At 38.3% G+C, this 26719-nt stretch overlaps 1 protein-coding gene across 4 annotated transcripts in view; it reads right to left on the reverse strand.

Moving 5' to 3' along the window:
* Positions 1 to 26719, reverse strand: part of LOC123691822 (teneurin-a) — an 83232-nt gene that overhangs the window by 14301 nt on the left and 42212 nt on the right. For 2 of the 4 annotated variants that reach the window (XM_045636393.1, XM_045636392.1), the window contains exons 2-10: positions 24782 to 25093; positions 8722 to 8972; positions 2661 to 2780; positions 1895 to 2572; positions 1627 to 1821; positions 1171 to 1380; positions 811 to 996; positions 550 to 696; positions 257 to 464 (exon numbers count right to left, since the gene is read on the reverse strand). In XM_045636393.1, coding sequence (XP_045492349.1) covers positions 257 to 464; positions 550 to 696; positions 811 to 996; positions 1171 to 1380; positions 1627 to 1821; positions 1895 to 2572; positions 2661 to 2780; positions 8722 to 8972; positions 24782 to 24909 — 2123 coding nt within the window. In that variant the 5' untranslated portion in view covers positions 24910 to 25093. Of the gene's footprint in view, positions 1 to 256; positions 465 to 549; positions 697 to 810; positions 997 to 1170; positions 1381 to 1626; positions 1822 to 1894; positions 2573 to 2660; positions 2781 to 8721; positions 8973 to 24781; positions 25182 to 26719 lie in introns of those variants that run through there. The other 2 variants (XM_045636394.1, XM_045636395.1) reach the window with 2 other exon arrangements.

Below are 26719 nucleotides of genomic sequence, written 5' to 3' on the forward strand. Positions count from 1 at the left end.
GGGAGGGGTTTAGGAAGATGAGTGGGATAAGTGGTAAAGGTGCTATTTCCTACATACATCATGTTAATATGATCGGTAGGTACTATCCTTTATGGTTTATTTTACACTAAAATATATGATCGTACGATCTACTATTAATATATAGTGCAAGTTTTATAAAGATCCTAAACGTAAAATATTTATTGTTTGTAATTAACGGCCTATATGTCATTTATACAAATACGGTGTCGAAAATGTTGTTGAGATGCGAACCTACCTTTCTGAATATTCGTCCATATGTGCGTAGCTCTGGACGGAGTTTTCTTCAATGAGGAACTTGACGCGTTGATAAAATGATGCGGTGACTGATGGTGGTTGCTTACGTAGTAGAACTTCGACGGGATCGTTGGAAGCTAAGCACATGATGTGCTCCGAGCATTCCGGTCGACTGCAGCATTCAGAATCCGAGCAGTCCGTCATGCCATCTTCAAAATTGTATTTCCGTCAGATCCGTTTGGTCATTATACTATATTAATGAATCACACATGGGGAAATGTAAACAAAAGTTACCTTCATCATTGTCTTCATTATCGCTACAGGTAAGTTCGAGAGCGATGGAGCAGTCGGTCCCTGCCCAACCGTCGGCACATGAGCAGCGGTAGACGCCATCTTCCAGTAGACATTGTCCGTGACGAGAACATCCGTTGGGACAACCAGCTACACATTGAAATATTTAAATAATGATTTTACTTAATGCTGCTTTTATACACAAATCTTGAATATGTATTTTATATTTGTGATCAAAAATCTTTTTCAGACAAGTATACTCACGTATCGTGCAATGCCTTCCATTCCATCCCTGAGTACACACGCAAGTCCCGTTTTTACATTGTCCGTGTTCATGACAACGGGTGTCGCAAGGTCTTTGGTCGCACATCGATCCTGTCCAGCCGTCATCACAGCGGCACACACCTTCCGCGCAAACGCCGTGTGGGCCGCAGTCCAGAGAACATACCACTGTTGGCAATACGAAGGTAAAGTATCTGTTTTATTACAATAATATCATTATTATTATTTATTTCTCTTTACTCTCTTTCATCCAGTGCTCAGTAGTAAATTACTAAAGTACGTCACTTCAACACTTGTTTTTAATTAAATTATCGTCATCATCACCATCAATAAAATTTTTACCTTGCGAACAATCATCGCCCGTGTACAGCGGGTCGCAAACGCATCTTCCCGCATCGAGATCGTACACGCCCCGCTGCGAGCACGCGGGCAGGCAGCGCTGTACACGCGCGTCCCGCTCCGTGCACGCGGCGCCTCGCCAGCCCGCGCGGCACACGCAGCGCCCACGGACGCACGAGCCATGCCCGCCGCAAGTCGGGTCCAGACAATCCTCTGTTCAATTTATTTATTTAGTACACATCATACGTATTGTAGCAACGGATAAAATAAAAATATTGTTTGAAAAAAAAAATATACAATAAAGCTAAAGCCTAAATATCATTGTATCATGTATGGTTAATGGTTACTAATTGAAGTTAAAACGTAATCTTCTAACATAAAACATAATAATATGATAAATTCTTTTAAGTAGAGACAGGTACAACTTTTTAATATGTTTAATTAACGTAAAGCTCTTACCTTCATCACATTTAACTCCTTTCCATCCAGGTTTACAATGACACTGTCCCGCGACACATTGTCCCCGTCCCGAACAATCGGCGGGCTCACAATCGTGGGCCGGCACGTCGCATTCAGCTCCTTTCCATCCTTCTGAGCAATGACAAATACCGCCCGCGTAACCACCATGACCGGAACAAAGTACGGGACATACGCCTAAAACCATACAATGTTTTTATTTTGGGTTTTTATTACAATAAAATATTTTATGGGATTTTATAATACTTACTTTTTGAACAATCGTGTCCTTCGTATCCATCCATACAATCGCATTTTCCTAGATAGCAAGAGCCATGTCCTGAACAGTCATCTGGGCATGAGTTCGTAACGCCTTCAGCCTCAGATACTATCATTTCTACATCATGTGGTTGAAGTTCATCGTTATATACCGATATAAACCATCTACCGGTATCCAGATATTGAAGTATACTAACGTTTACTCTCATGTCTGTGGATCTTTTCGTTAACGTATGATTCCATCTTTGGTATGATCTCGACGAGGTAAACAAAGACTCAATATCATTAAAGTTGTGATCAGTTATATCCCGCGATAGAGTGCTTCTTCTACGTCTCAGTCGATGATCTACTCGACCTCCTCGTATGAATTCAACAAAATCATATTGTGTTACACTCGGTGCTACATTTCGTCTCCCATAAACGGCAAAGTTTGCTCCCCACGGTACTGTAAAATTAAGACTCACGAAGGCTGGCTGTTTATTTCTAAATTCAGAGCTCCAAAATTGATAGGCAGGTATTGTGGCACTGTGCAGTTGGTCGAAATCTCTAACTTCGAACGCGGGAGACCACGGCGGTGGCGCAGCTTGTTGTGCCTGTTGAGGTATTACCGCTGATTCTATAGCTGCTTCCGCCGTCGTTGACCAACCCAGAGATGATGTAGATATCGATTCTTTAAATAAAATTTGAAATGTTAAACTTTTTGTTAAACTTTTTTAATAATTGATATCATTGAAAATCAATAAATTTTATAATCATACCATCTGATGGAGAAGATGTTGATAATGCATCTCGGTTGCCGTGAGAATGCGTTACTGCTTTAACATCTTGTACCAGTATACAATTAGAATTGTCTATATTACTTTTAATTGACGATAATGCTGAAACAAAAGCATACATTGAATGAAGTATTAACTTTGTACTATCGTTAAACGTATGCGTACTAGTGCTCCTGATTGCTTCAATCAATCACAAGCAGAGAAATTGATTTCTATTGCGACACATATCTCGTACATGTCGCATTACGAAATCAGGCACAATAAAGAGATGTCGTTTGGGAATGCGACATTTGAGAGGTGTATGCATGAGTAGAGTAAGTGTCGTGACGTCCCGTCGAGTTTTAATTAACCGAGGCATGGCGCAGCGCATTTCGTGGAACTGTGACGGAACAATTGGATTCGGTACCTCAAACTGAACGTCTATCAAGTACGTAGGTGGGTCAGTTTCGTCTAACTATTTCTTGCTCCTGCCTGCACTATCGATCTATAAAAGCTATCGTGCACCGTGTTACGTAATTTTAATAGGATAATTCTTCATGCTTCAGTTAAGCTTAACCACGTTGGGCTTGAAGGCAGGCACGCTTTTCGATATTTTTTGTGCTCGTTTAACAAAGCTGAGACGTGAACTTTAAGAATACGCCAGGATTTATAATAAAATAAATTACAAAGTAATATAACTAATTGTTACATGAATTATATTGATTTATTGCTTATATTAATTGTATTAAAGAAAATAACGGAATGCATTAATTTAATTCATAATATACACTGTAGTCCCTATAATAACGATTTATTACATTGCGGATATAGAGAAAACGTGTCACGGCAATTAAGTTATCATCGGTCCTTGACAAACGCCGATCCATCCCTAGATTTACTTTGAGATAAGATCTCGATGCGTTGACGCCATTTGGCTGCTTGCGCTCCGAATTGGGCAATTTACTTTAACTAGCCGAGGGTCGATAGTTAACGACAATAAGTTTTATCATCTCGACAATCTATGGTTAAATCGGTAATTTATTCATAGTCGGCGAGTTGGAAGTCGTATTGATTTTTAAATCCTCGGCTGCTGTGTTGAGATAAACATTAACATTCTCATTTTTCTAATAAAATAGCCGTTCTAAATATGTAGTGCTATAAACGCAATAAATTTTAAGTGATAAGATTATAATTAAATCTATAATTATTTTTTATCGGATCTTTAAGCTCTTTTGAGCTTTTTTAACTATATAAATAAAATTGCAAGCAGTTTTATTGTAAATAGCTACTGTTTGCTTTTAATTATAAAAAAAAATAACAAAATAAGCATGTAAGTGAAATTAGAAAGAAAACGATTTATTTTAATTAATTTCAGTTCAAAATAAACGAATGGTCGTAAACAACAGAAAAGTACGAGCAAACGAGCGTAAATGACGCAATTTCCGCCCACAAAAATGATATATTGCAATGTGGTATGTCGCGACTTTTCGATGATCCCTCGTAAAATCTATAAATTTTCGCCATAGTATGGCAGCACGGAAATCGAGGGAAGACTTTATTGAATACGTCTAAAAGATCACGGAACGATTGTGTGCAGATGGACGATGTTTGCTATCTGTACTATTTTTCGAGTTAATGCAATTTATTGTAATACGATTCAGCATAGATTGCATCGTGCGATGGGGGAATGAAACTCGTTTGATGGAGTCCCGAGGGATAGAAAACGGCGGCCTGTCGCACTGACTTGGTATTAGTCACGTGATAAATCTCCTGTACCTCGTGTGTGTCATCTCGTTCCTTTATTGTCAACAGAATGTACGGACGTCTCTTTCTTCCTTAAATATGATCTGCGTTCACCGAGGGTGAAGCTTTGTTTGCCGCGTATTGTATGATGCGCGAACAACAATTGATAGATCTGATTTCTTTTGATCGTATTGAGACTTAAGTTTAAAAATATAATGTTCCTGATATGTTATATTATTTCACGGTTGGGTATAAGTTATCGTATGAAAAATATTTATTTAAGGTTAATATTCGATCTAGTTTAAAAAATTGCAATTAAAAAAAATATTACTAATATTTAATAAACAAGATTTTTTTGCAGTTATTATATTTGCATTAGAGATATAAAGAGAATCATGAACTTTTCTTAAAAAAATATTCACATAAGCTGCCATGTGCGCTGACGTTTTATGAATGGTGTCGCACATTCGTTACAGTTAGTGAGAGCTTTAATAAAACATTTGGGGCCCTTAAATTTTCAATTACATTAAAAAGTTGACGCTACACTTTAGTCCCGTTAAACGTGCCTATACGTAATGAAGGGTGCAACAGATGTTAGACATTTTTTCATTACACCAGCAAAACTACTGCGGGCCCAGGATTAATGTCGGATTGAACTATAGAACCACTTTTTATTTGCTACACATCCGGAATTAAAAGGCGTGTTCGACAAATAACTTATTGTATTCCAGATATAAATTCACTATATTACATTCAATTTCGTAATTTAGGTTGACCCGTGGAAACATTAAGGGTTCGTTTTTTATTTATTTATTGGTTTACATAATCGCTTTTAAATTAAATAAAAAATTCTCGGATGTTCAGTCTTTAAATAATCCAATTAGAAATTCGCTTCACAGACGGAGCTTAGCTAGTGGAAAGTATTGATTTTAAAGTATGCAGGCGTCGTATATAATGGCCAAAGTTTCTATTATAGCAGGTAATTATCCCAGTAAAACTGATTTGTAACGTTACCGCAATATAAGTTTAGCTTCTGATAAACGTTTCATAGAGTTTTACAAACTTAGAAGTGAGGACATTACTTCTGGGAATAATCCTGAACTAAGAAGATTGGAAGGTTTATTGTAACTGCTTCGTAACATATTTAAATAATTGGTTTGGATGGGCATATTTCACCATCACGATATCTTTTCAGATTACGGTATATCTGAATAAAATCTAAATGCGGTGATTCAAACGTGTATAAGTCATTCAATTAGAAAAACGTGTATCGTTTTGAGAAGTTACCGCGATCAGTATGCAACGTATCACGTACTTAAGGCTTATCTACTACCTATCCCTTATAATTTAATGGGAATCTAAATGAAGTGAGATCCGATACGATAAGATCCGTCGACTTGAAATATTTAGTATTGATCCGGTTCATTACATTGCTTTGAGAATGAAGGAAAATGTAATCTTTTTCTAATTTAACTTATAAATTCACTAAAATTTATAATATCTCCAAAAATAAACAGAATTTTATTTATTTTATCGAATGTTTTATTTCAAACAGATGAAAGTAAGTAACATTTATTATAAAATATTATATATTATATCAGGGGAACTTATAACTCCATATTGCAATGTGACATAGTTATACCTGTAAAACCAATACATTTCATATTTCAAATTTGTTTCCCCGGTGACAGACTCTACATTTTTCGGTGCAATGTACCAATAAAAGAAAACTCTGATAAACTTTGTTATTTATTATAAAAAATACAATGCAGTGAATGATAACATAAAAAATATGTAGTTTCGTACATAATATGGGAATCGCGTGATGTAGCTATAAAACAACTTGACAACCTCTTTACCATATGAAGCACCTTGTTTTAATATTTTTATATCCATTTGCTCAGTTTTATAGTCATATAGAAACAATTTATAACATAAGAAAGTAAAAATACGAAACGTAGAAAACTTATAACTATCATCATTTAATATTTTAAATCTGGTGTCATTCACGAGTTTTCGTAAAAGCTTCCTCAGATTCCGTCCGTATGTAGGTCAGAGGTAGTTATCACTCCAAGTGTATTCGGTATCTTTTGATGCTATTTTTGCGATCTCTTAAATGTGTCTGCGGTTAGATTTTTATCGCAACGAGCGCGTGTGCGGTCGATTGAAGAATGCTCCAAAATAACTGAATGAAAACGACTTTGTCACAGCCACTCCTCACGTTTAATGTCATTCTCCCGAATGACGCACCCAGTGACAAATTAGAATTTATACGCTTATATTTTAACGACCCATATATTATTGTTTTCGTATTGATTTATTATATTACAGGAATCTTGCTTTATGTCAACATATCTCAGTTATTATGATCCATATATTTAAGTTAGAGACGTGTAACTTAATATAACAATAACCAACTAGTGGAGAAGAATAATTAAACCTACAAATAATGTATGTATTTGTTTAAATTTCCAGGTATATTTAAGTCTGGGGACTAAAAATATCAAGTTATTACCAAAACAATATTTTATGAAAATTGCACTCTACTAATGTCTCTAGGTACTTATAATGACTGTACTCGTCGGTTTTAGGGTTTCGTACTTCAGGAGGAAAAAACGGAACAAAATAAATCATATTTTTAATAATTAAAATTGTTATGAAGAATGTTCAGAAACATTATCTCATTAGTTATGTAATATTTTATCCTTCGTATCTTATCAAATTATAAAAGCGAAAAGCGAAATGATTCCTGAATGCCTGTGATGTGACATGACAAATTTTGTTTTTAATTTATGAAGAGTAGGACCGGCAAGATTGCGATTGGCTGATATATTCGTAGTAAAATTATAAGGGACGTGGCTGTGTAAGATAATTTATAACCTCGCTAACACAGAAGCGAGGGCTCGAGGCACGCATCGCGTTGCCGCAGGTTAGAGGCATCATTTATATTTTTTCTGATGTTTACTTTTTACGATGTTTGTGAATGTTCTTTCGAGATCTAAACAAAGAGATAGAATAATGTTCACGTCTGTTTTCATTGCAACATCGATATTTGATCAACTCATTTGCATACGGAAGAAGCTAGTTCAATATTTATTTTATCTGGTGATAAGTTCTTTTATATTCTATGCATTAAAATCACAGGTCTATAAATGTAAGAATTGTGTCACGATATTTATAAAATTGTGCCTTATCTAAGTTTCGGTTAATAAACCTCAATGCACTACACTCACAATAAAATTGAAGAACATATTATAAACGGGAATTTCGAAATTATTTTCGACAGCGTTAAGCTACTATCTAGTTTAGAAATTGTGGCCCGAGGGAAGGGACTTAATAATATGAAGATAACTTGCAATACTTTTGGATTTTCTAATCAGGAAACATTAAGTTTACCCCCAGTAGAGAAAATCTTCGCTGCGGGCAATACTCGGCAACAAATGAGAAACCCACAGTAGGATTTATAGACGGGGAAATTAAAAATTGTTTCATACGAAGAACTGGGATCGGGGATGTGATTTATATTAGAGTTTGTTATTTTTAATTTTTCATCTAAAATGACATATGTGGAACATGTTGCTCATGTTAATGGCAAAAATAAAAATCACACAAGTTATATCATTTAATTTTGTATTAGCAATCCTTATTAAAAGTAGTATTTTGTAAGTGTAACTTTCTGAATTGTGTAAAATAACAAGAGATAATGATGACTGATGAGACATTCAAAATTATCACAAAAGCTCTAATCATTTAAATAACTAATTTTATTGGCGTTACTTACTTTACTGTTTACACGAGCATCACCTGTTTACATAATTCGTACAGCAGTTTCGTTCGAAACTGTATAACAAACGCACCGTGTTGAAAAAAAAAAGAAATCCCCTGATTTGTTTGTAAAAGCTCATGAAGGCTTAATTCAGCTGATTTTAGATGCACATCAGCGGGCTAATGGATTGAGAAATGTTTATATTGGAAACAATCTAATCTGCATACCAAACGAGTAAATAAAAATGCTAGCTTAACGAACGCACCGACGCCCCGCCGTGATTAACTAAACAATGATATATTTTAACGTTAGAGTTTTGTTTCAACGATCGTTAGTCATAAATTTCAAAGAGCTCCGCTGTTTATCGATACTCAATTTTATTATGTAGAAGGAGGAACCGCTTATTTACCTATTTATAGATTACAAGAAAAGTATTTTTCTAATTTGATAACGTGAAAAATGTGCAGTGTAATATGGCCTGTATCAAAATATGTAAAAAATTAAATAATGTGAACCTGTACGTTTTGACGCGCTTACATACTAAAAATAACTTACCTATAAAGTATGCGAGCATAGCTGCGAGTATCACGCAAAGACATATCATAGCTATGGCTAGGCATTTCCACGTGCACCTATGCTGACATCGTTTGTCTATGTGAAACCGGGAAGGCGAATACACCGGCACCGGGCTGGGCTGGCTGGCTCGCAGCGGGAACACCGGCATCACCAGCGGCTGGTTGGCGAGCTGGCAGTGGCCGCCCAGCGTGCCTCCGCCCATGCCACTAGACATACCCGTCCCGGTCATCCTGTTGAAAGACAAACCATTAAAGCAAACATTCATAAAAATATTGTTGTTTACCTTAACAGTATACTGTAGTCTCCGATGTTCCCGCAAAATAAGTGCTTTTATTATTTTCTTTTCATAATTTCGCGTTCGCATTTCGCATCAACTCGTTTTATCGCCCTCGTTATAATAAATTACGACTGAAACAGACGATTTCAAAATAGTATTTAATGACGATTTTTTATTACTGTTCTAAAACCATTATCTCTATGTATCCTATCTCTTTATAAAATATGTTAACAAGTTTCAATATCTGATTACTCTGATACTCGTAACAAATCATTTGTAAGAAAACAAAACCCAATCTCTCCAAAATCTTGTGGAATTCGATATGGATTGAAAATAACTTGCCGAACAACAGTTGCTTAAATAATCGGTGTCCCGCAACATATGGTCGTCGTTTTTTATAACAATCAAAACGTATCATTATCCGAGATTACAACAAAAAAAGAAGATCGGAGCATTTAAGCAGGTTGGACAAGAAACCATTAATCAATTATACGAAATTCTCTGTCACTACTTGTAAAGGTTGAAATTTATACCATATGGCGTCAGGCGTTACGTCCGCCACCTGACGCTTGTATAATTATTTCGCTTTAAACAAAAGAATTAGTTCTTATTAAGTTCATATAATTATAAAGAATTATAAATAATGAGGTGTATCTTTCAAGGCTTGTTTAGTACTTTTAAGTAAATACCTTCACAAGTTGAAAGAAAAGTGTCGTTTATTTCATGGAATTTGGTTATTTAATAATAATTTAATGATATTTAATTGTTTAAATAATTAAACAATAAAATATCGCGATGTCGTACTTTTAATGTAGAAATTGAAAATTATTATTATTAGAAAATAAACTGATTACTTCTTAAAAATATAATTTAGCGCATAGGATAAGAAAAAACTACGACATAAAAATATAACTATAAAAAAAACTTGTACATTATTACATCGGCCATTTGTAACAGTACTCCAAATTGATTTTTATATCGTCTCTACACATTATCTTTTTATAGTTTGAATCTCGTGGAGCCATTACTGGTCAGTGCACATCATTTCCGCGCAATATCGAAATGGCCAGAACGATAATTTGGTTTTTGTTTATTATGATTGAGTTTGGAAATAAAATTTAAGACGTGGTTTAATATTTCGTTGAAAAATAATGTGACTTAATCTATAGTTAATGTGTTGTGAAACCTGACAGCAAAGACAATAGATGAGGTTGACGACAGTAGCTATTGTCGGATCAAAGTATTTAAAGGCGCAGACAGGAAAGTGTAGCAAGATTTTGACAGCACTTCACGAAGGGAACTCTCCTAATGAAGCGGTAAATAATGAGGAGAGGTGTTACGTTGCACGAGAAGCTGTTCTAATTAACGCGAGAGACCTCATTTTATGCACACGAGTCCACATTTTAATTAAACAAATCAAAAACAAAACAATTGTGAGCACAGCACAACGGTAAACGCCGTTTTTATGACGGCGAAAGAATTCAAGAAAAATATTGATCGTAGGATAGTAAAACAACGCGATGCATCGCCATTTTCACAGCAGGTAGATGTAGGAACTCGTTAGACATCCGTGGCGCGTCGTGGTCACATATTTTTTATCGTTGTAATCGCGCGTGCAGCGGTCAATTCTAGCTGCGGAGCGGTTCGACCGACCTCTAACTCGGAAACCAGATGAAACAAAAAGAGTAAAATGCAGGCACGGGCCGTGAGAACGCGTCTCCTTCGGTGCGGCCACTCCGACCATTTATCTTGTACGGTCGTGCGAGAATGGACCGGACAGCGATGTGCTTTTATTGCATTGCATTCTTAAATATAGGTTTGCGGAGGTGATCCGCTATGTTCTTAGACCTAAAATTATTGGGTCGAACCGGTTTGTAGACGTTTAGGTAGGTATCATTGAAAATCATTCCATTACCTACTATTGAAACGTAAACAACAATATTGGTACGAATTGAATGTATACGTAATTATAGGTAAGTATCATTTATTTATACAGGATAAACGCGTTTACAAATAAATTAAAATTGAAGTACGAAATCTTTTCATTTTGAAACAATGAAATGGAAGGGTTGGCATCATCTGTGGGTGTAATTATTGGTATATTCAATATCGGTAATTTAATTGCATCAGACGTACATGAATTGAATGAATACATTCATAATAGTGAATTGTCAGACGAAAGATTCAACAACGATTCGACGATTGCAGTGTTTGATTGTTGCCTGTATTCATTGTTCAGTGCAAACATGTATTATCTGAATAAACACATAATTACTTGTATGAGTCAAAAGATTTATAAAAACTATTCTCTTCTTCTTCTTCTTCTCTTAAACAATGGCTTCACCCAATAATAAGGGACTTCGCCAATGTCCAGTGTATATGGGAGAGACAGGACTCAAATTTCAGTCAGTTAGACTTATACGGCTGTGACATTTAACATTTGGAACTGAGTGGGAAAATGCAGAAATTTTGATCAACTTGGAGCTGCTAGAAAAATATTCTCTATAAAGATATAATTTATTATGAAATTTAAAATTATTGAATACCTACATTCTACAAACTCTCTTAAAAATCCGCTATAAGTTAAACTTGTTAATAAAAATTCCACAAGCTTCAAAGACTTTAATTTAATTTTCGGAAACTCTAAGAAACCTACAAGAACAGACGCACGTAATAATGAATGTTAATAAAAAGTTTGAGAACGAATTCATAAAATAGTACCGAAGTAAATCGATTGATTTGAATTTGTAAGTGTGGCTTGGAGGCTCGTCCCTACCGACCCTCGCCTGCAAGTCACGGGTGTAAATTTAAGAAAGCCCCTCAATTTAAAACGAAATGTGTAACAATGGAGGTACCGCGCTCTGCCAATTTCCGCCCTCTACAATCGCGTTTATTACCAAGACATGAAATAAAATTGCCGCCAATATTGCGTTATAAATTAGGTTTTCGATTTAAAGTGTTTAAATATACGCCAAACATTAAAATACTTTATATACGGAATAAGTATTGACAGTATGAAATCATCAAATTTTCGTTACTAAGTGATTACCGTTAACTCAATAATTAAATTATTGAATGACATAATCTCTAATCTAATAAGTAATTTATCTGAGACTTTCGGCATGTGTTCGGAAGGTACCGTCCCATCTCGATCACACCCATTCAATTAATTATGAATCATCTAAACGATTCCTTAATTGGAAACGATAATTGGTATTGCATAAGAAACGAAAAGTCTATTAAATAAAATATGATATTTAAATAAGTAATAAATGAAGCGATATTAATTGCCGTTAATGCAAGTGGCGTGGGCTCCCGTAGTCTTGTAGGACATCAGTAATGTCCGTCAATAAATTTGCATTTCGTACAATCCAGCATACGTCGTGATTTAAATATGGCTGAAATCGTTGAACTCGCTACTATTAATAATAACTCTCATAGCGTGCTGTTTGTTTTACTCGCCTCAGGGTACGGTTAGGTAATGTTGAAGTTGATTCATGAATGGATGAGTGTGGCCCGCTGCCGAGTGTCGGTGCCTAGCGAGAGCTCTGTATTTGCGAACGTGAATATATTTAGCAAATATAATTTTCTTGGAAATACATCAAGCGACGGAAGCTTTAATAAATAATTACCTAACCCAGCTCCGCATATTCACAAGGCGTATTTTAAGTGGTTCCGTAAAATTCCTACTTTAGTCTACAAGTAGACATCCACACATTTATTGCATGTAAATGTTTATGTGGTAGCTTATGTAAAATCATGTTGCTACTACAATTTGTTGTATGGTGCATATTTGTTTCACTATAAATATACTAAAATGGTTTTATTTCATTCTAATTAAATAAATAATGTATTCACGTAATAATTTATAAACTGAATACTTTCATAAAGCGTTGGTAAATAAAAATTATAGTAGGTAATATCAGTTGTTAAGAACTCGCAAATTTTAATTAAACTTCTACAGCGGCAGTTTTGAGTTTATCAATGGATCTACGGCCGTGCAATCGCATCAAACTAGTCTACTGCGTTCCAAGCGCTTCGGGCAGTATTATCGCGAGAATGAATGAGAGCGATACCGGCGATACTGAATAAACGGCCAATTACCGGGCTCGTACCGCTCGCACCACTCGTACTGCGGGGACCCGCACGTAAATAATCGTGCTCACGCGCAGAAACTCGATAGTGATAAACAATTTTCCATTAGTCCTGACGCGGGCGAGGCGAGCCGCACGAGGGGCGGGCGCACACTTCCAATTTCCATACATACCCGCAACCCGTATGCGATAGCGATAACCTTTTATTACGAACTTGTCGTTTGAAGATATTATTATGGTAATGGCGAAGGAATGCAAATGTAGCACGGCAATAGATTCTGCAAGAATAGCGTGCGAGGAGAAAGAGATTTGATTTAAATTACAGAATATGATTTAAGGCACTATCCTTTTAAATTTAAATTCCCACTTTAAAAATGTACTTTTACAATAGAAAAGCGATCACGAGACGGTAACAATGTCTCATTGTTAAATACGATAAAAAGTATAAAGGAGCGATCCATAAGGGGAATGCGTATTTTTATAGATAACTATCAGCGAGCCACGATTCAGTGCGAAACGCAAGTCTTAACTAAACGTCCTGCTATTGTTCAGCGAAACGGAAAAACGGTTTCGCAGGCGAAACCCCCGACGGTCGTATTTTATCCAGAGTTCAATATTATTTCGACAACGGCACAAAGAAAAGGAAAGCCCGTGCCGCGCACCGCCGCAGGCGTGGCTGTCCTACTACAATATTGTCCTCCCTACTACTTCCAGTTACACTGTAAATATTTTTGGTGGCTGCCTGATTGAAAAATGTTATCACATACATTCCAACCCTACCTCCTCTTCTAATGGATCGTGTTCGCTCTCGTGTGTACAGGCGATACCATTACTATTAAATACAAATGTGCTTTTTTCTTTTGCTTCCATCAACTAAGAAACTTTTATGGTACCATTAAGTTCAGAAAAATATTTCATGCATTTTACTTATGTCATAGGCATAATAAACTATATTATATAGGTGATAGCTTCTTGGTGATACATATATTAACTTCTAAAGTAGCTCCATATCATCGAACCCTGTTGGCTAAGCCTGTTGGAAACAAAAATTTATAACCCATGCTGTATAATGAATTTGACATTCAAATGAAAGCTGCATTTTAAAATAGTCATAAAGTAAAAGTCAAAAGAGCAATAAATATCACGAAAAAGAATTATGCGTTGACAATATTCACGATGAATACACAAGGTTATAATTTTCCGTTTTAAATACTTTATGAAGTAAATTGTTTGCTCTGTATAGCTTGAAATGAATTTTCTATTTAGCAGAAACAGTGGAAGTGGGTAGAAAAATACGTTCCATTTGCAATGGTTAAGAGTACATTCGTTGAACAATTGGCGCCACGAGGGAAGGGGCGCGAGTTAACCGTTGCACTACACTGCGCCTGTCCCTAGCGCGATTCCTTTTTACGATTATACTATATCGAACAATTCTCTCATCTCCATTTTTGGCCCATATCCGATTCATGAACCATGAAATTTATTAAAGGACAATTCCATGAGTAATATTTTATCAATTAAATACGGTCGGTTTCGATTTCGGAATTACGCCGTCCCATTTGAACAACCCGCAATTTATTACACACTATAATTTTATAAATCAAAATGTCACAGTGATGTGTTTAACGGTTATTATAACATTTATTACATTGTTCTGTATTGTATTAGAAATTAAAACATTTTGAACCAATCGTTAAAATTGTTAACCGTTCACTGCTATTAACAAAGAGTGAATTATGTATAAGCTCTCTAAAATAAAGTCTCGTCTGGAAAGCTGTGTAAATATTAATTAGAATGAATACCGGGTCACGTTTAAAACAAATCGATTGTTCGAAGCGCTGTTATTGTGCAGTCGTTAGTTTCAAGTGGAGGGCGAATCGACCAGTAAAACTTAACTTGCACGGAGCTTCGCTTTACGGTTGACCGAAGCAAATAAATGATAAGGGTATCGGGTCATTGGTTTCCTTCCTCAGCACTTAAATTGCTAACCTTACTTGTCTTAGTGAACTATTAAACATTTACACGTTCAGCGACGCTTATAGCGACTCTTATTTGAAGAATAGAGGTGGTTTTGGTTTTTAGCTTTGTTAGTTAAAGAAATTTTGATAATTAGTTAGAAGAAAAATTTAGTATTATTTTAGCAGCTTAAATAATTTCTTTTGGAACGGAAAGTGTGACGCACGCCCTAGAACATTAACCCTGCCAAATCAAAACAGATGAAGGTATCTCGAGTGTTCCAAGTGTTATTGGTGTCACTAATTACGTTTATAGTTCGGGTAGAGTTATGGTAATGTTCGGCAACCTCTGTAGATATCGGCCTCCGCCGCTGTCGTGTCTCTGATACTTACGACTCGGTATTTAGGGTCTGTAGGGCGAGCCATTCGTTAGTTACGCCCGGTGACGTGTACCTTGGACAAGACCAAAACTATTATTAGAAAGATTTCATCGTCAGCTTATTTCTTGTAAGGTACTTGTCTTAAAAGCTTTTTTTGTCTCACACGTTTTAAGGTGCGATGTGAACTCGTTAAACATTCGTTTTATTGCTGACCTAGTGGAAGTGGACACGAAAATTCTTTCTCCTTTTTAGTTAATGTGCTACGCGGTCCTCCGCAGTAAATTAAACGAAAAAGACATTCTTGTGGTAACGTATGTATCTTTCCTTAACTTCACGTTGCGGTAAAATGCATGAATTTCCGGACGCAAACAAAGGCACTAGACACGCGAAGCATGCAGTACCGCGAAGTCCTAAAGGGTAAAAGGAACGGCGTTTCGTTATAAAAAATGAGTTAGGGGCAGCTTTGTTTGTGCATGGTGCGAGTTAAGTGTTTAGATAAGTGCAGCCGAGAGCAGAGCGGCTTGCACTACACGTTTGTTATCTCTTGGGTAGTCTGAGCTTGGACAAATGGAGGCATCCTGTGTGGTCCTCTGTTTAGCCAACTCGCAATAAAAATGTGCGTTTCAATATAAATGTGAACGTTGCTTATTGTTATGTACTGTTTGATAATAGATATCCAATATTATTTCTTTAATCGGCTGTTAAAAAAAATCACATCATTCATAAATGAGGTGGATATAAATACCCGTTCGTTTATTTATTGCTTTGGGAACAAGTCACGGTACAAACTTCCGAAATATAAATATTCAAATAAGGACTTAAATAAATCCAGACGAGGATATGTCGACATTACATATTACTGCGGTCATGGCGTCCGCCTATTCATTACAGATATTTATAGGTGGCAGTGTCAAGCGTGGCTTGTATTTATTCGGATGGTACGACAGTTTGTTTATTTTAAAAGGGTTAAAGCTAAAATGGCCCGGCCCGATAAGCGTCTCGATCCGACGCAACTGAAATATAAACGTACAGCGGCTGATTTCACTGATACTGCCTTGTCAGTGCCATTGATCCAACATGGGCTTGACGTGACGAAATATTGCTGGCTAAAATTAGAAATTTATGAATACTTAAGAATGCGTCGTGTTATCTTGCGTGTTTTATGAGATATTGATTGGAAAGACGAATTATTTACTCATACCAATATAAATGTACATTGTTTGTGCAATAGATTTTACAAAAGTCAATGGGAAAGTCCATGACAATGTTGAATGGCACACAAGCCTAACAATCTATAGAGAGACGACGAACTCAATCAATACTGTAGAGAGACAATAGGCATCTCTTATTCAAAACGGAAACTATTACAGTCGTGTCATTGTATTCAGAGCCTCACCTCACCGAGTAAATTATTCAAACGAAAAGTGTTTGTTTACTGCTAGAGATAAGTATAAAGAATTGTTGGTGATGGATTTTGTATATGTGTGATAGTTTGGGAATGCATGCTGTGGATCGATGTCAACTTGAAAGATTTACGTCCACCGTTGTGACATCGGAATTGTTGTCGTAATCCTGGATTATCCTTTGTTCCAAACATAATACATGGCTGATTAGATTTATGTTATGAGAAATTGTTGAAATTTTAAAAATATGAGCTTATTAATATTATGTTAAAGATTACTTTTGATAGACGTCCTACTTATAATGGTACTTAATTTTGTTATAATAAAATCAATAAAAGAAAACGAATGTCTTGTAAAAGTTTATATTTATACTGCTTCAATCAAAACTCTCACAAGTTCTCTTTCAGGAATTTATCATTGACATTTATTAAACGAGAAAGATTCCTAAAGTTAGTATAAACAGATGTCGATTACGTCATAGGATAAATTGGTTCGTTTGAGCGAGTGTGGTTATTATGAGCGACAAGATTCTCCCTAATGAAATGATTGTGTCGATATTGTACATTAAAGTATAAGAAGGTAATTGAATTTCCTGCATCGAGAAGCGGTGAATACAGTTTGAAGTGCACCGCACGTTCATATGTTCTGTTCCCTGCCCCTCTTATACTCCACACTAGGACACTGGTTTGATGGAGCGTTTCCTTTAATTATACCTATTATTATGATACAGCTTTAGGTGCTTCTCAATTTCAAGTGCACATTAGACTAAAATTCAAGTATCTCATATCATATTAGAATTGCTTATTTGGTAAAAATAGCCACAAGGTTAATATACTAAAATACAGAGATGAATAATATTAACATTTGTGTGACTAATTATGATAAAATGTGAGAACCAATAATTACATTTAATTAAAATTCTATTCATACTTTTAACAAGCTTTTAAATTACAATATGAAATGTCGGACGAAAAGAATAAAAAAATAATCGACATTCCTATTATATTTTGAAACTTACGCCGCTTAGTGAGTAATTGGATTTTAATTGACGTCTCCAGCGCCAAGAATATAAGTTGTACAACAGAAGTCATGTCTAGCTTTTAAGCAAAAAATCTTTTTCTTTAAAATTGCTTATAACCGTATTGCAATTATTCGTAAATTATCAATATAATGATAAATATATCATTCTTACGTGCGAACAGTTTGCCCATCCGGACATAATTACCTGCTTGGGCGAACTTTCGTTCGGATGACCAAATATTCGATATCAAACCTCTTACAATTTTGATCGCGTCTTTGAAGATCAATAAGAAATTTAGCCATGCGTAATCCTCAGTCCGTTACTGATTGCTTAGAAAATTGATTTTCATTGAACAGAATAAATTATATGATTGCCTGATTCGGAATCATTGAAATTTTCTGTAATTTTTGAAGATGCCTTGGAATAGAAAACTGCATTTCCATGGTAAGCGATAATAGAAGAAGACATTTGTAGTATAACGCGCGGATGTTAACATATAGGAAATGAGAAACAAGCATGAACAGGGAAGGAGGATATGAAAACGGAGATTAAGACTAAACATAGCAGTTATTGCTGAATTATTCTATGCCAATATTAAGTAAGAATTGATGGAAAACGCGAAGATAAATAATTTTCTTTAGCATCTGATGATAATGGTCCTATTTTTGTTTGTGACCTACAAACAGTTTAGTCCGTGCACATAATGTCGAGTTTTCTTGCGGATCGTTAAGCGCGGTGGCTTCAAGGAGGGGCCCCTCGATGCTATCTGTCCACCATTGTTGCGTGCACTTAACCGTCACATGTTCTACGCTTATGTTCAAACCTTGTTAACACAGTGTAAAGTAAATTACATTTTTCTACGCTGGGAATACGGCGTCAAATAATTCCGTTATCGATTATCACTGTAGCATGTCCAATTGCTGTCGTTAAAGGGTAGATATTAAATGGTTATTCGTTTATTATACTTTGGTCATGAAATTCCGTCTTCATGTATCTCAATTGTAAGAAAAAAAGCTCTGTAGTTTAATTTTCCTATACCTATTTATCTACTTTTTTTAATTCACAAAAACCAATATCCTTTGAACCAACGGCTAGCCCTTGTACACAATATTTTAGCATATTTGTTGTCAACGTGTTATTAGATATTACATACACATAACAGGTGCAGATTATTCATTTTGTCTTTTAATAAACGCGACTTGTCCTGTACTCGGAGTAAAGCACAGCGCGATTGGCATGTCACAGATGCCACTAACTGCTCTCGAAGTTGCTTAATGCTTACTCTAGCAAACGTGCGCCAAGTGTAAAAATATGATTTATGATTGAGAATAGAAACGCGCATCCGTTGCTCGTCTATCATTAAGGTGGTTGCTAAATTGAATACCTAACCAATTTCTATTTTCGTATTAAAGTTTATCATTCGTAAAAGAAATACAATATAATTAAGAGTAAACAACTCCAAATTATCAAACGTTATAGATGCGTCATTATGCATGATTGCATATTAGCCTAAAACAGGTAGGTACCTACCTACCCAGTACGTTGAAATAAGATGTTTCGACAATTAAGAATCAATGAAAGAAACATAAACATTAGAAGCCAGCAATTTCGTAATCGCATTTACATATTCTAGTATATTTATTTGTAAAGAAGCCCAAGAATTTTATTGCATGTTACCCGGGCGGCCCCAAAGGATATCCCAAATAAGAGTCGCTGAATTAGTTTCGTGTAAGGCCTTACTTTAATAATGCTATGTGGTCTTTAGAGAATTGCAGGGTTTCCGCGTCGTGTTTATATAGTCGTACGATATGAAATGGATGTTTTCTGGCTTCAGGCGGTTTATTATTACTTTGAGGCATCGAGTGGGTAGAACTACAAGGGGACGGTTGGAAGTTGGGGTAGGAAGGTAAACAAGTATCGACAATTGATTCGAACTACTCGATTGAATGAGAAATTTCCTCGTTTCGTTCTATCCTTCCTGTAATTTTTCAAGTATTTCCAATTATGAATAAAACATTTTGAAACGAGAAATGATGCTATTGCTTTTCTCCAACTGCAATTTATTCACTAACAATGCCAAATTACTTTTTTAATCTAAATCTAGGATTTTCGACAGCAATACCTTATAGAATAAAGATATGTTTCATAAAGCACAATATTAAATGGATAATTTGTTTCACGTCAAGATAAATGCGATCGGTTACATCAAAAGCTTTGTAATTTAAGTATGCGGAGCTAACCTATTGAAAAGAACCACGTGGTGGTCAGAGCGAGCCCACAGGTATGGAAGAGATGGATGAATGAGAGATACGCCCACATAGGGTTGGGAAGAGTGAAAGTGATGGACCACAGTCCACTGGTGCAGTGCTCCCGCTGCCTGGGATATGGGCACACAAAGCGCGTGTGTAGTGAAGAGCAGGTACGATGCAGCCACTGCGCCGGTCCTCATATGAGGACTGAATGCGACAAGTGGCTGCGGGGAGAAGCGCCTCAGTGCATTAATTGCACGAAGGCCAAGAAAGGTAGCGTGAAGCACAGTGCCTTTGACCGCGAGTGTGTGGAACGAAAGAGGTGGGACGCTCTAGCCAGGTCGGCGGTAGCGTATTGCTGAGGTTATCCAAGGTGAGTACTTCCAGTACCGAATATTGCAGGCCAACCTCCAGCGGAGCCAAATCGCCACTAAGGAGCTATTGCTCGAGGCCACCAAGCGTAAGGCCTGCGTAGCGTTACTTCAAGAGCCCTACGTAGGTGGGGCACGGAGTGTGAGGACATACAATGGAGTGAGGGTCTTCCAGAGCGATGGGGAAGGGGGCGGTGTAGTTAAGGCGTGTATTGTAGTACTCGACGACTCACTGGACGTCGAGCTACACGCACGCCTTAGCAACAACAACATTGTTGTAGCCACCCTCAGAACCAAAGCATGGGAGATGATTGTAGTGTCCTTCTACTTCGAGCCCGATAAGCCAGTAGGGCCCTACCTGGACAATCTTATGCGGATAGGAAGAAAGTTAGGTTCCAATAGGATGGTCCTGGGAGGTGATGCGAATGCAAAGAGCCCGTGGTGGGGTGGTGACAAGGAAGACCAGCGAGGTAGGGATGTGTCTGCTGTACTGGAAGCAATGGGTATGCACATACTCAACACCGGGGACATCCCGACATTCGATACCATCAGAGGGGGGAAAAGATACTCCAGCTACGTGGATGTGACAGCATGCTCCGACGATCTGCTGAACCGAGTGGGTGACTGGAGAGTAGAGGAGGGTCTCACGAGCTCGGACCACAACGGCATATCATTCGGCATCAGACAACAGAAATCCACAGGCACGAACATTGTACGAACCACACGCATATTTAACACACGCAAGGCAAACTGGACTCAGTTTCATGAGAAACTGACTCAGCTGATGTCGGACAGACAATTGACTGCACAAGACATAGACACAATACACAGCACACAACAAATAGACGAGGCAATAGACAGTTACACACAAGCAATCACACAGACATGCAGAGACACTATGCCGACCAAAAAACACACACAAAAATTCAATTTGTCTTGGTGGAATGATGAGCTCGCGCAGATGAAAAAGGAAGTTGCCATGAGGAGACGCAGGATCCGAAACGCAGCACCTGTTCGCAGAAACCGCGTTGTTGGATTGTATCTTGAACAAAAGGAGAAGTATGAAAAGGCTGTGAAAGATGCGCAATGTGAGAGCTGGAAGGAGTTTTGCCGTAAACAGGATAGAGAGGGGGTCTGGGAGGGCATCTACAGGGTGCTGAACAGAGCCACTAGGAGAGAGGAGGATCTGCCCCTTACGAAGGGTGGTGAAACCCTCGACGCCCGAAGCTCTGCAGAACTGTTGGCGGAGACTTTCTACCCCGTGGACTTGGAGAGTGGTGAAAGTGAGGAACATCGTCTGACGCGCCTGCGGGCGGAGTCCTTGGACACCGAACCGCCGATGGGTCCGGACGATCCTCCTTTCATCATGGAGGAGTTGAAGGGAGCCGTTAGGTCCTTCAATCCCAAGAAGGCCCCCGGGGCGGATGGCCTCACGGCCGACATCTGCCAGCACGCTGTAGATTGTAACCCGGAGTGGTTCCTTGCGCTGTTGAACAGGTGCCTCATTGTCGCCTACTTCCCCAAACAGTGGAAGTGGGCGACTGTGGTGGTCCTGAGAAAGCCGGGCAGGGAATCATACCGGGTACCGAAAGCCTATCGACCGATCGGTCTCTTACCTGTTCTCGGCAAAATCTTCGAAAAGATGTTGGTCGCCCGACTCAGGTTCTACTTGCTGCCCAAAATAAGCCCCCACCAGTATGGTTTCATGCCACAGAGGAGCACCGAGGACGCCCTCTATAGACTGGTGAACCATATCAGAAATAAGAGGGAGGAGAAGAAGGTTTCTGTTGTGGTTTCGCTAGACATAGAGGGAGCTTTCGACAGCGCCTGGTGGCCAGCCATAAAGGTGCGGTTGGCCGAAGTTGGGTGTCCGGTGAACATGAGGCGGGTGATTAGCAGCTACCTGAGTGAAAGGGGAGTGAATGTAAGGTATGCAGGTGTGGAAGTAAGTAGAGAGACCAACAAGGGGTGCGTACAGGGGTCCATAGGTGGACCGCTCCTGTGGGACCTCTTGTTGGATCCCCTGCTGTGGATGTTAGAGGAGATGGAAGTGTTCTGTCAGGCGTTTGCCGACGACATAGTGTTAGTGTTTGATGGAGATACGGGTTTAGAAGTAGAGGTCAAGGCAAACCGCATATTAGCAAAAATTGACGAATGGGGTGTCAGAAATAAGCTGAAATTCGCGCCACACAAGACATGTGCCCTGCTCTCGACACGAAAACTAAAATATGACAAGCCACGACTTACAATGGGGAGTGTGGACATCCAATATTACGATAATGTTAAGATACTGGGCCTTATTATTGACGGCGGCCTGACATTCAACGACCATGTTGGGAGCGTTTGCAAGAAGGCAATCGCCCGCTACAAACTGTTAGCGAGAGCAGCCAGAGTAAGTTGGGGGCTTAACCCCCAAGTAGTTAAGACCATATATATCGCCGTTATAGAACCGACTATCTTGTATGCATCAGCAGCGTGGGCACCCACAGCGGAAAGGATGGGGGTCCGAAAGAGGCTCAACACCGTGCAACGAGGTTTTGCCTTGAAGATCTGCAGAGCATATCGGACTGTCTCTCTGAACTCTGCGTTGCTGTTGGCTGGGATACTCCCTCTTGATCTCAGAATACTCGAAGCTTCGAGGCTTTATGAGATCAAGAAGGGCGTGTCGCACCCGGCGGTGATGAGGGACAGGGAGGTGGAACGAATGGCACCCGCGATTGAGGACCCACATCCGGCAGAGCAGGTAGAGCTGGGGTTCGTCTTGGTAGATGAGGGCACCTATGCCGACGTGGTTGACAGCCACGTCCATAGGATCTATACGGACGGCAGCAAGATTGAGGGTCGAGTCGGAGCCGCCCTTTCTGTATGGGAAGGTGCGATCGAGACAAAGGCCATCAAGCTTGCGTTGTCCCCGTATTGTACCGTCTATCAGGCTGAGCTCCTTGCGCTCAAAAGAGCAGTAGATATAGCCTGCAAGAGTGGAGCGGCAAAGGTCGGTGTCCTCAGCGACTCCAGATCGGCACTCCAGGCGGTCACCCTGAGTTCCCCTCATCCCCTGGCTGTGCAAACACGGGCGGCCCTCCGAAAAGCTGCATTGCAGAGGCGGGAGGTCTCCCTGTTTTGGATCAAGGCGCACGCAGGGCTGAAGGGGAACGAACGGGCAGACGAGTTAGCCAGGGGGGCCGCTTTGGGGTTGAGGAGGAAACCGGATTACGATCTGTGTCCTGTTTCATTCGTCAAGCGTATCTTGAGACAGGATACGATTGGCGAATGGGATAGGAGATACGAAGTAGGAGGAACGGCCGGAGTCACGAAGCTCTTTTTCCCAAGCGCTGCTGCTGCATACAAAGTAGTCGGAAAAATAGACATCACACACCACACCACACAAGTACTGACTGGTCACGGCGGATTCGCCTTCTACTTGAACAGATTCAAGCTGAAGGAGAATCCGTCGTGTCTATGTCAGCCCGGAGTAGAGGAGACGGTTCCTCACCTGTTACTCGAGTGCCCAATTTTTGCAAGCAATAGATATGCTATTGAGCAAAAATTGGGCATGGCGATGACGGGTGAGAATCTGCCTTCCGCCCTGGGGGACAAGTGTAGGGATACTTTCTTTAAATATTGTAAATATATTGTAGAAGTAGTCAATAAACGAAACAATGGCGTGTGATGTGATTCTGTGATATTAGTATTAGGATAGTTTCAACTTTTGTAGCATTTATTTTATTTACCCAGTATTTTAATATTTTTGACTTTGTATTTGTAATATTTTTAATTTAGTAATAATTCTATTTTTAATTCATTATGTGGCTGAAAATTGTGTTTTGTAAAAAAAAAAAAAAAAAAAAAAAAAAAAATGAAAATAATGTCTCTGGACAATATTCCAGAGGTGGCGCGAACACCCTGTGATGGCGGGTGCCTTTTTATAAAAAAAAAAAAAAAAAAAAAAAAAAAAAAACCTATTGAAAAGAATGCTTTTATCAAACCGCTTTTCAATTTCCTTAGGTATACTTCAAGAGTATTGTTGCATTATTTATTTCTATTATAAAGTATCTTTAATTTCTCGATTTCTGTTATAAGGTACACATAGAGGAAGTTTATTCTTATATTATGATGACTGCTAAAAGTTTTACTTTTTGGTAGAGTCAATTTAGGTTAGTCATGCATGCTTTGAAAAAAATATTGTTAAAATTTTTTTGATTAATATGTAGCGTAAAATTGAAATATAGAGAAACATTCATGCATTGTTATTTATTTTGTTGATTAGTCCAATATCTGTCAACACTTACCTCGGATCTACGAAGGGTTCCGCGTAGATGTTTCGCACCGGCTGACGTCTAGGCAGCGGCGGAGGAACGGGACTGAAGCCCTCCATCATATCGTCCCGTTCGCTGTATTTCAGCGATTTCATCGTCATTTTGATGACCAAAAGTCCACTACACAACTATAAGACTCGGTAGCCCAACATCACTTTTAATCTTTTATCACTTACATCACGATATCACTATTTGAACGTTCGTCATCATTTTATAATATCACTGGATTGTCTAATTGTTCGAGTTCATCATTATTAGAATTTATTTTGTTATTGTTGTTATGGACTGTTAAAGGAAGAAATGTGATTGTAGAGTCGAGTTCGGTGTTTGTTTACTAAATTTTTAGGAGCGCTCGACGACGCATCCATTCACGCTGAAGGACAGCGACTGACTGGGGAGCGACTGCGGCTTAGCCCCGCGCGACCCTCGCTAGCTTTCAAACTTTTTGCGCCCGCGCTGAGGTGCCATAAAAGCTCGTCGAGTTATTAGATAGATGGTCGAACAAAAAATACGGGCCATACGGAATACGGCATATTGCAAGTAATAGACTCGACGCAACAGAATGAATAGTGGCCCGAGCTATACGTTTTCGGCATGACGTGATGCGGTTAAATTTATTTCATAGAACATGCTTTGTGTGAAGTGTGAACAAAAGCACTTTTTGCGTATGTAATTCTTTTGAGTGTATTTGAAGACGCCGGTATTTTTTGCTAGCATGAAAAATATAAGAACAGCGGAATAAAGATAGGAAATACGTAAATGATTTTATTGATGAAGAAGTTAATTTTGAATAAAACGCCCAAATTACAGTTATAAAGTCATCAAATACGGATTTTCCCAGAAAATAATACATCATAAATGGTCTATGACCTATGTCAATAGTGACACTTGCGAGTGATCATAAAATGGATTGATACATAATTCATAAGCCGACCGTTGGACTGTTGAGTTGATTATTTTCTAGCGAGAGCATGTATGGTGGGGTGTGTGTATCACTGGCAGCCCTCACCGAGGTGGAGTGGCGGCTGGTTGATCTCAGCGCTTTGCATGTCAAACAATTACCCTCATACATTGTTCACGACGAATGCGACGGGCGTGCTCTCGTTACCCTTCCACATTATGCTCACTAGGTTATTTGTTTTCAAAGCGCGCCAGCTAAACACACTAACCATTAAAAAATTTCATAACTGATTTATTGAATGTTTGTTAATTTAGCGGCGCTCGACCTATGTGACCCACAAAATTCACACAAACAGTGACTCCGCAAAACCGACCCTCCAATAGAAGGGTTGTCGCAAAATTATGTAAAACCTATCCTGTGGGCCCGAATTATCCCTGAAGGATAAGGAATAAGAATATAAAAGAGGCTCAGAGTTTTCCATACGGATTTTTTTAAGCAGCTACGAACACCAGATTTACATATTATATATTCGTACATATGGGTAAACATGCTTGCTGTCAAAGTGTCTCCGAATGCCTGTTTAATAAATTAAAACAAGCGGAGCGTGGCAGGTTTAAGTATGTTTAGACATATATTAGGGATTGTAAAGCTTTAATGACACAAATTTGTTCAGTTGGAGCTAATGTCAAAAACGTTCTTTGTTTAAAGATGAAATTACGTGTAAATTAAATATTTAATACATAATCGAACACAAGTTTTTGTTGTTTTACAATAGAATAACTTTGTATTATCCTCGTATCCCGTATTCTATACTCATTCTTGGATCGTATGAATTAATGGCAGGCTTATCGTTAGGGTACGGTTATATCTCATGCCGTAGTCACTAGTTTGCTTATAAGGCAACGAGGAAACGGTCCACATTACATCGATCGTTTTCCCATCGACAACTCTGATTTATTTCTGACCTGATGTGTGGGGTCCTGTTATGTGCTTGAACTTGCATCGCTTAT

This window comes from Colias croceus, chromosome 5 (genome assembly GCF_905220415.1).
Source record: "Colias croceus chromosome 5, ilColCroc2.1".
NCBI classification, from domain to species: domain Eukaryota; kingdom Metazoa; phylum Arthropoda; class Insecta; order Lepidoptera; family Pieridae; genus Colias; species Colias croceus.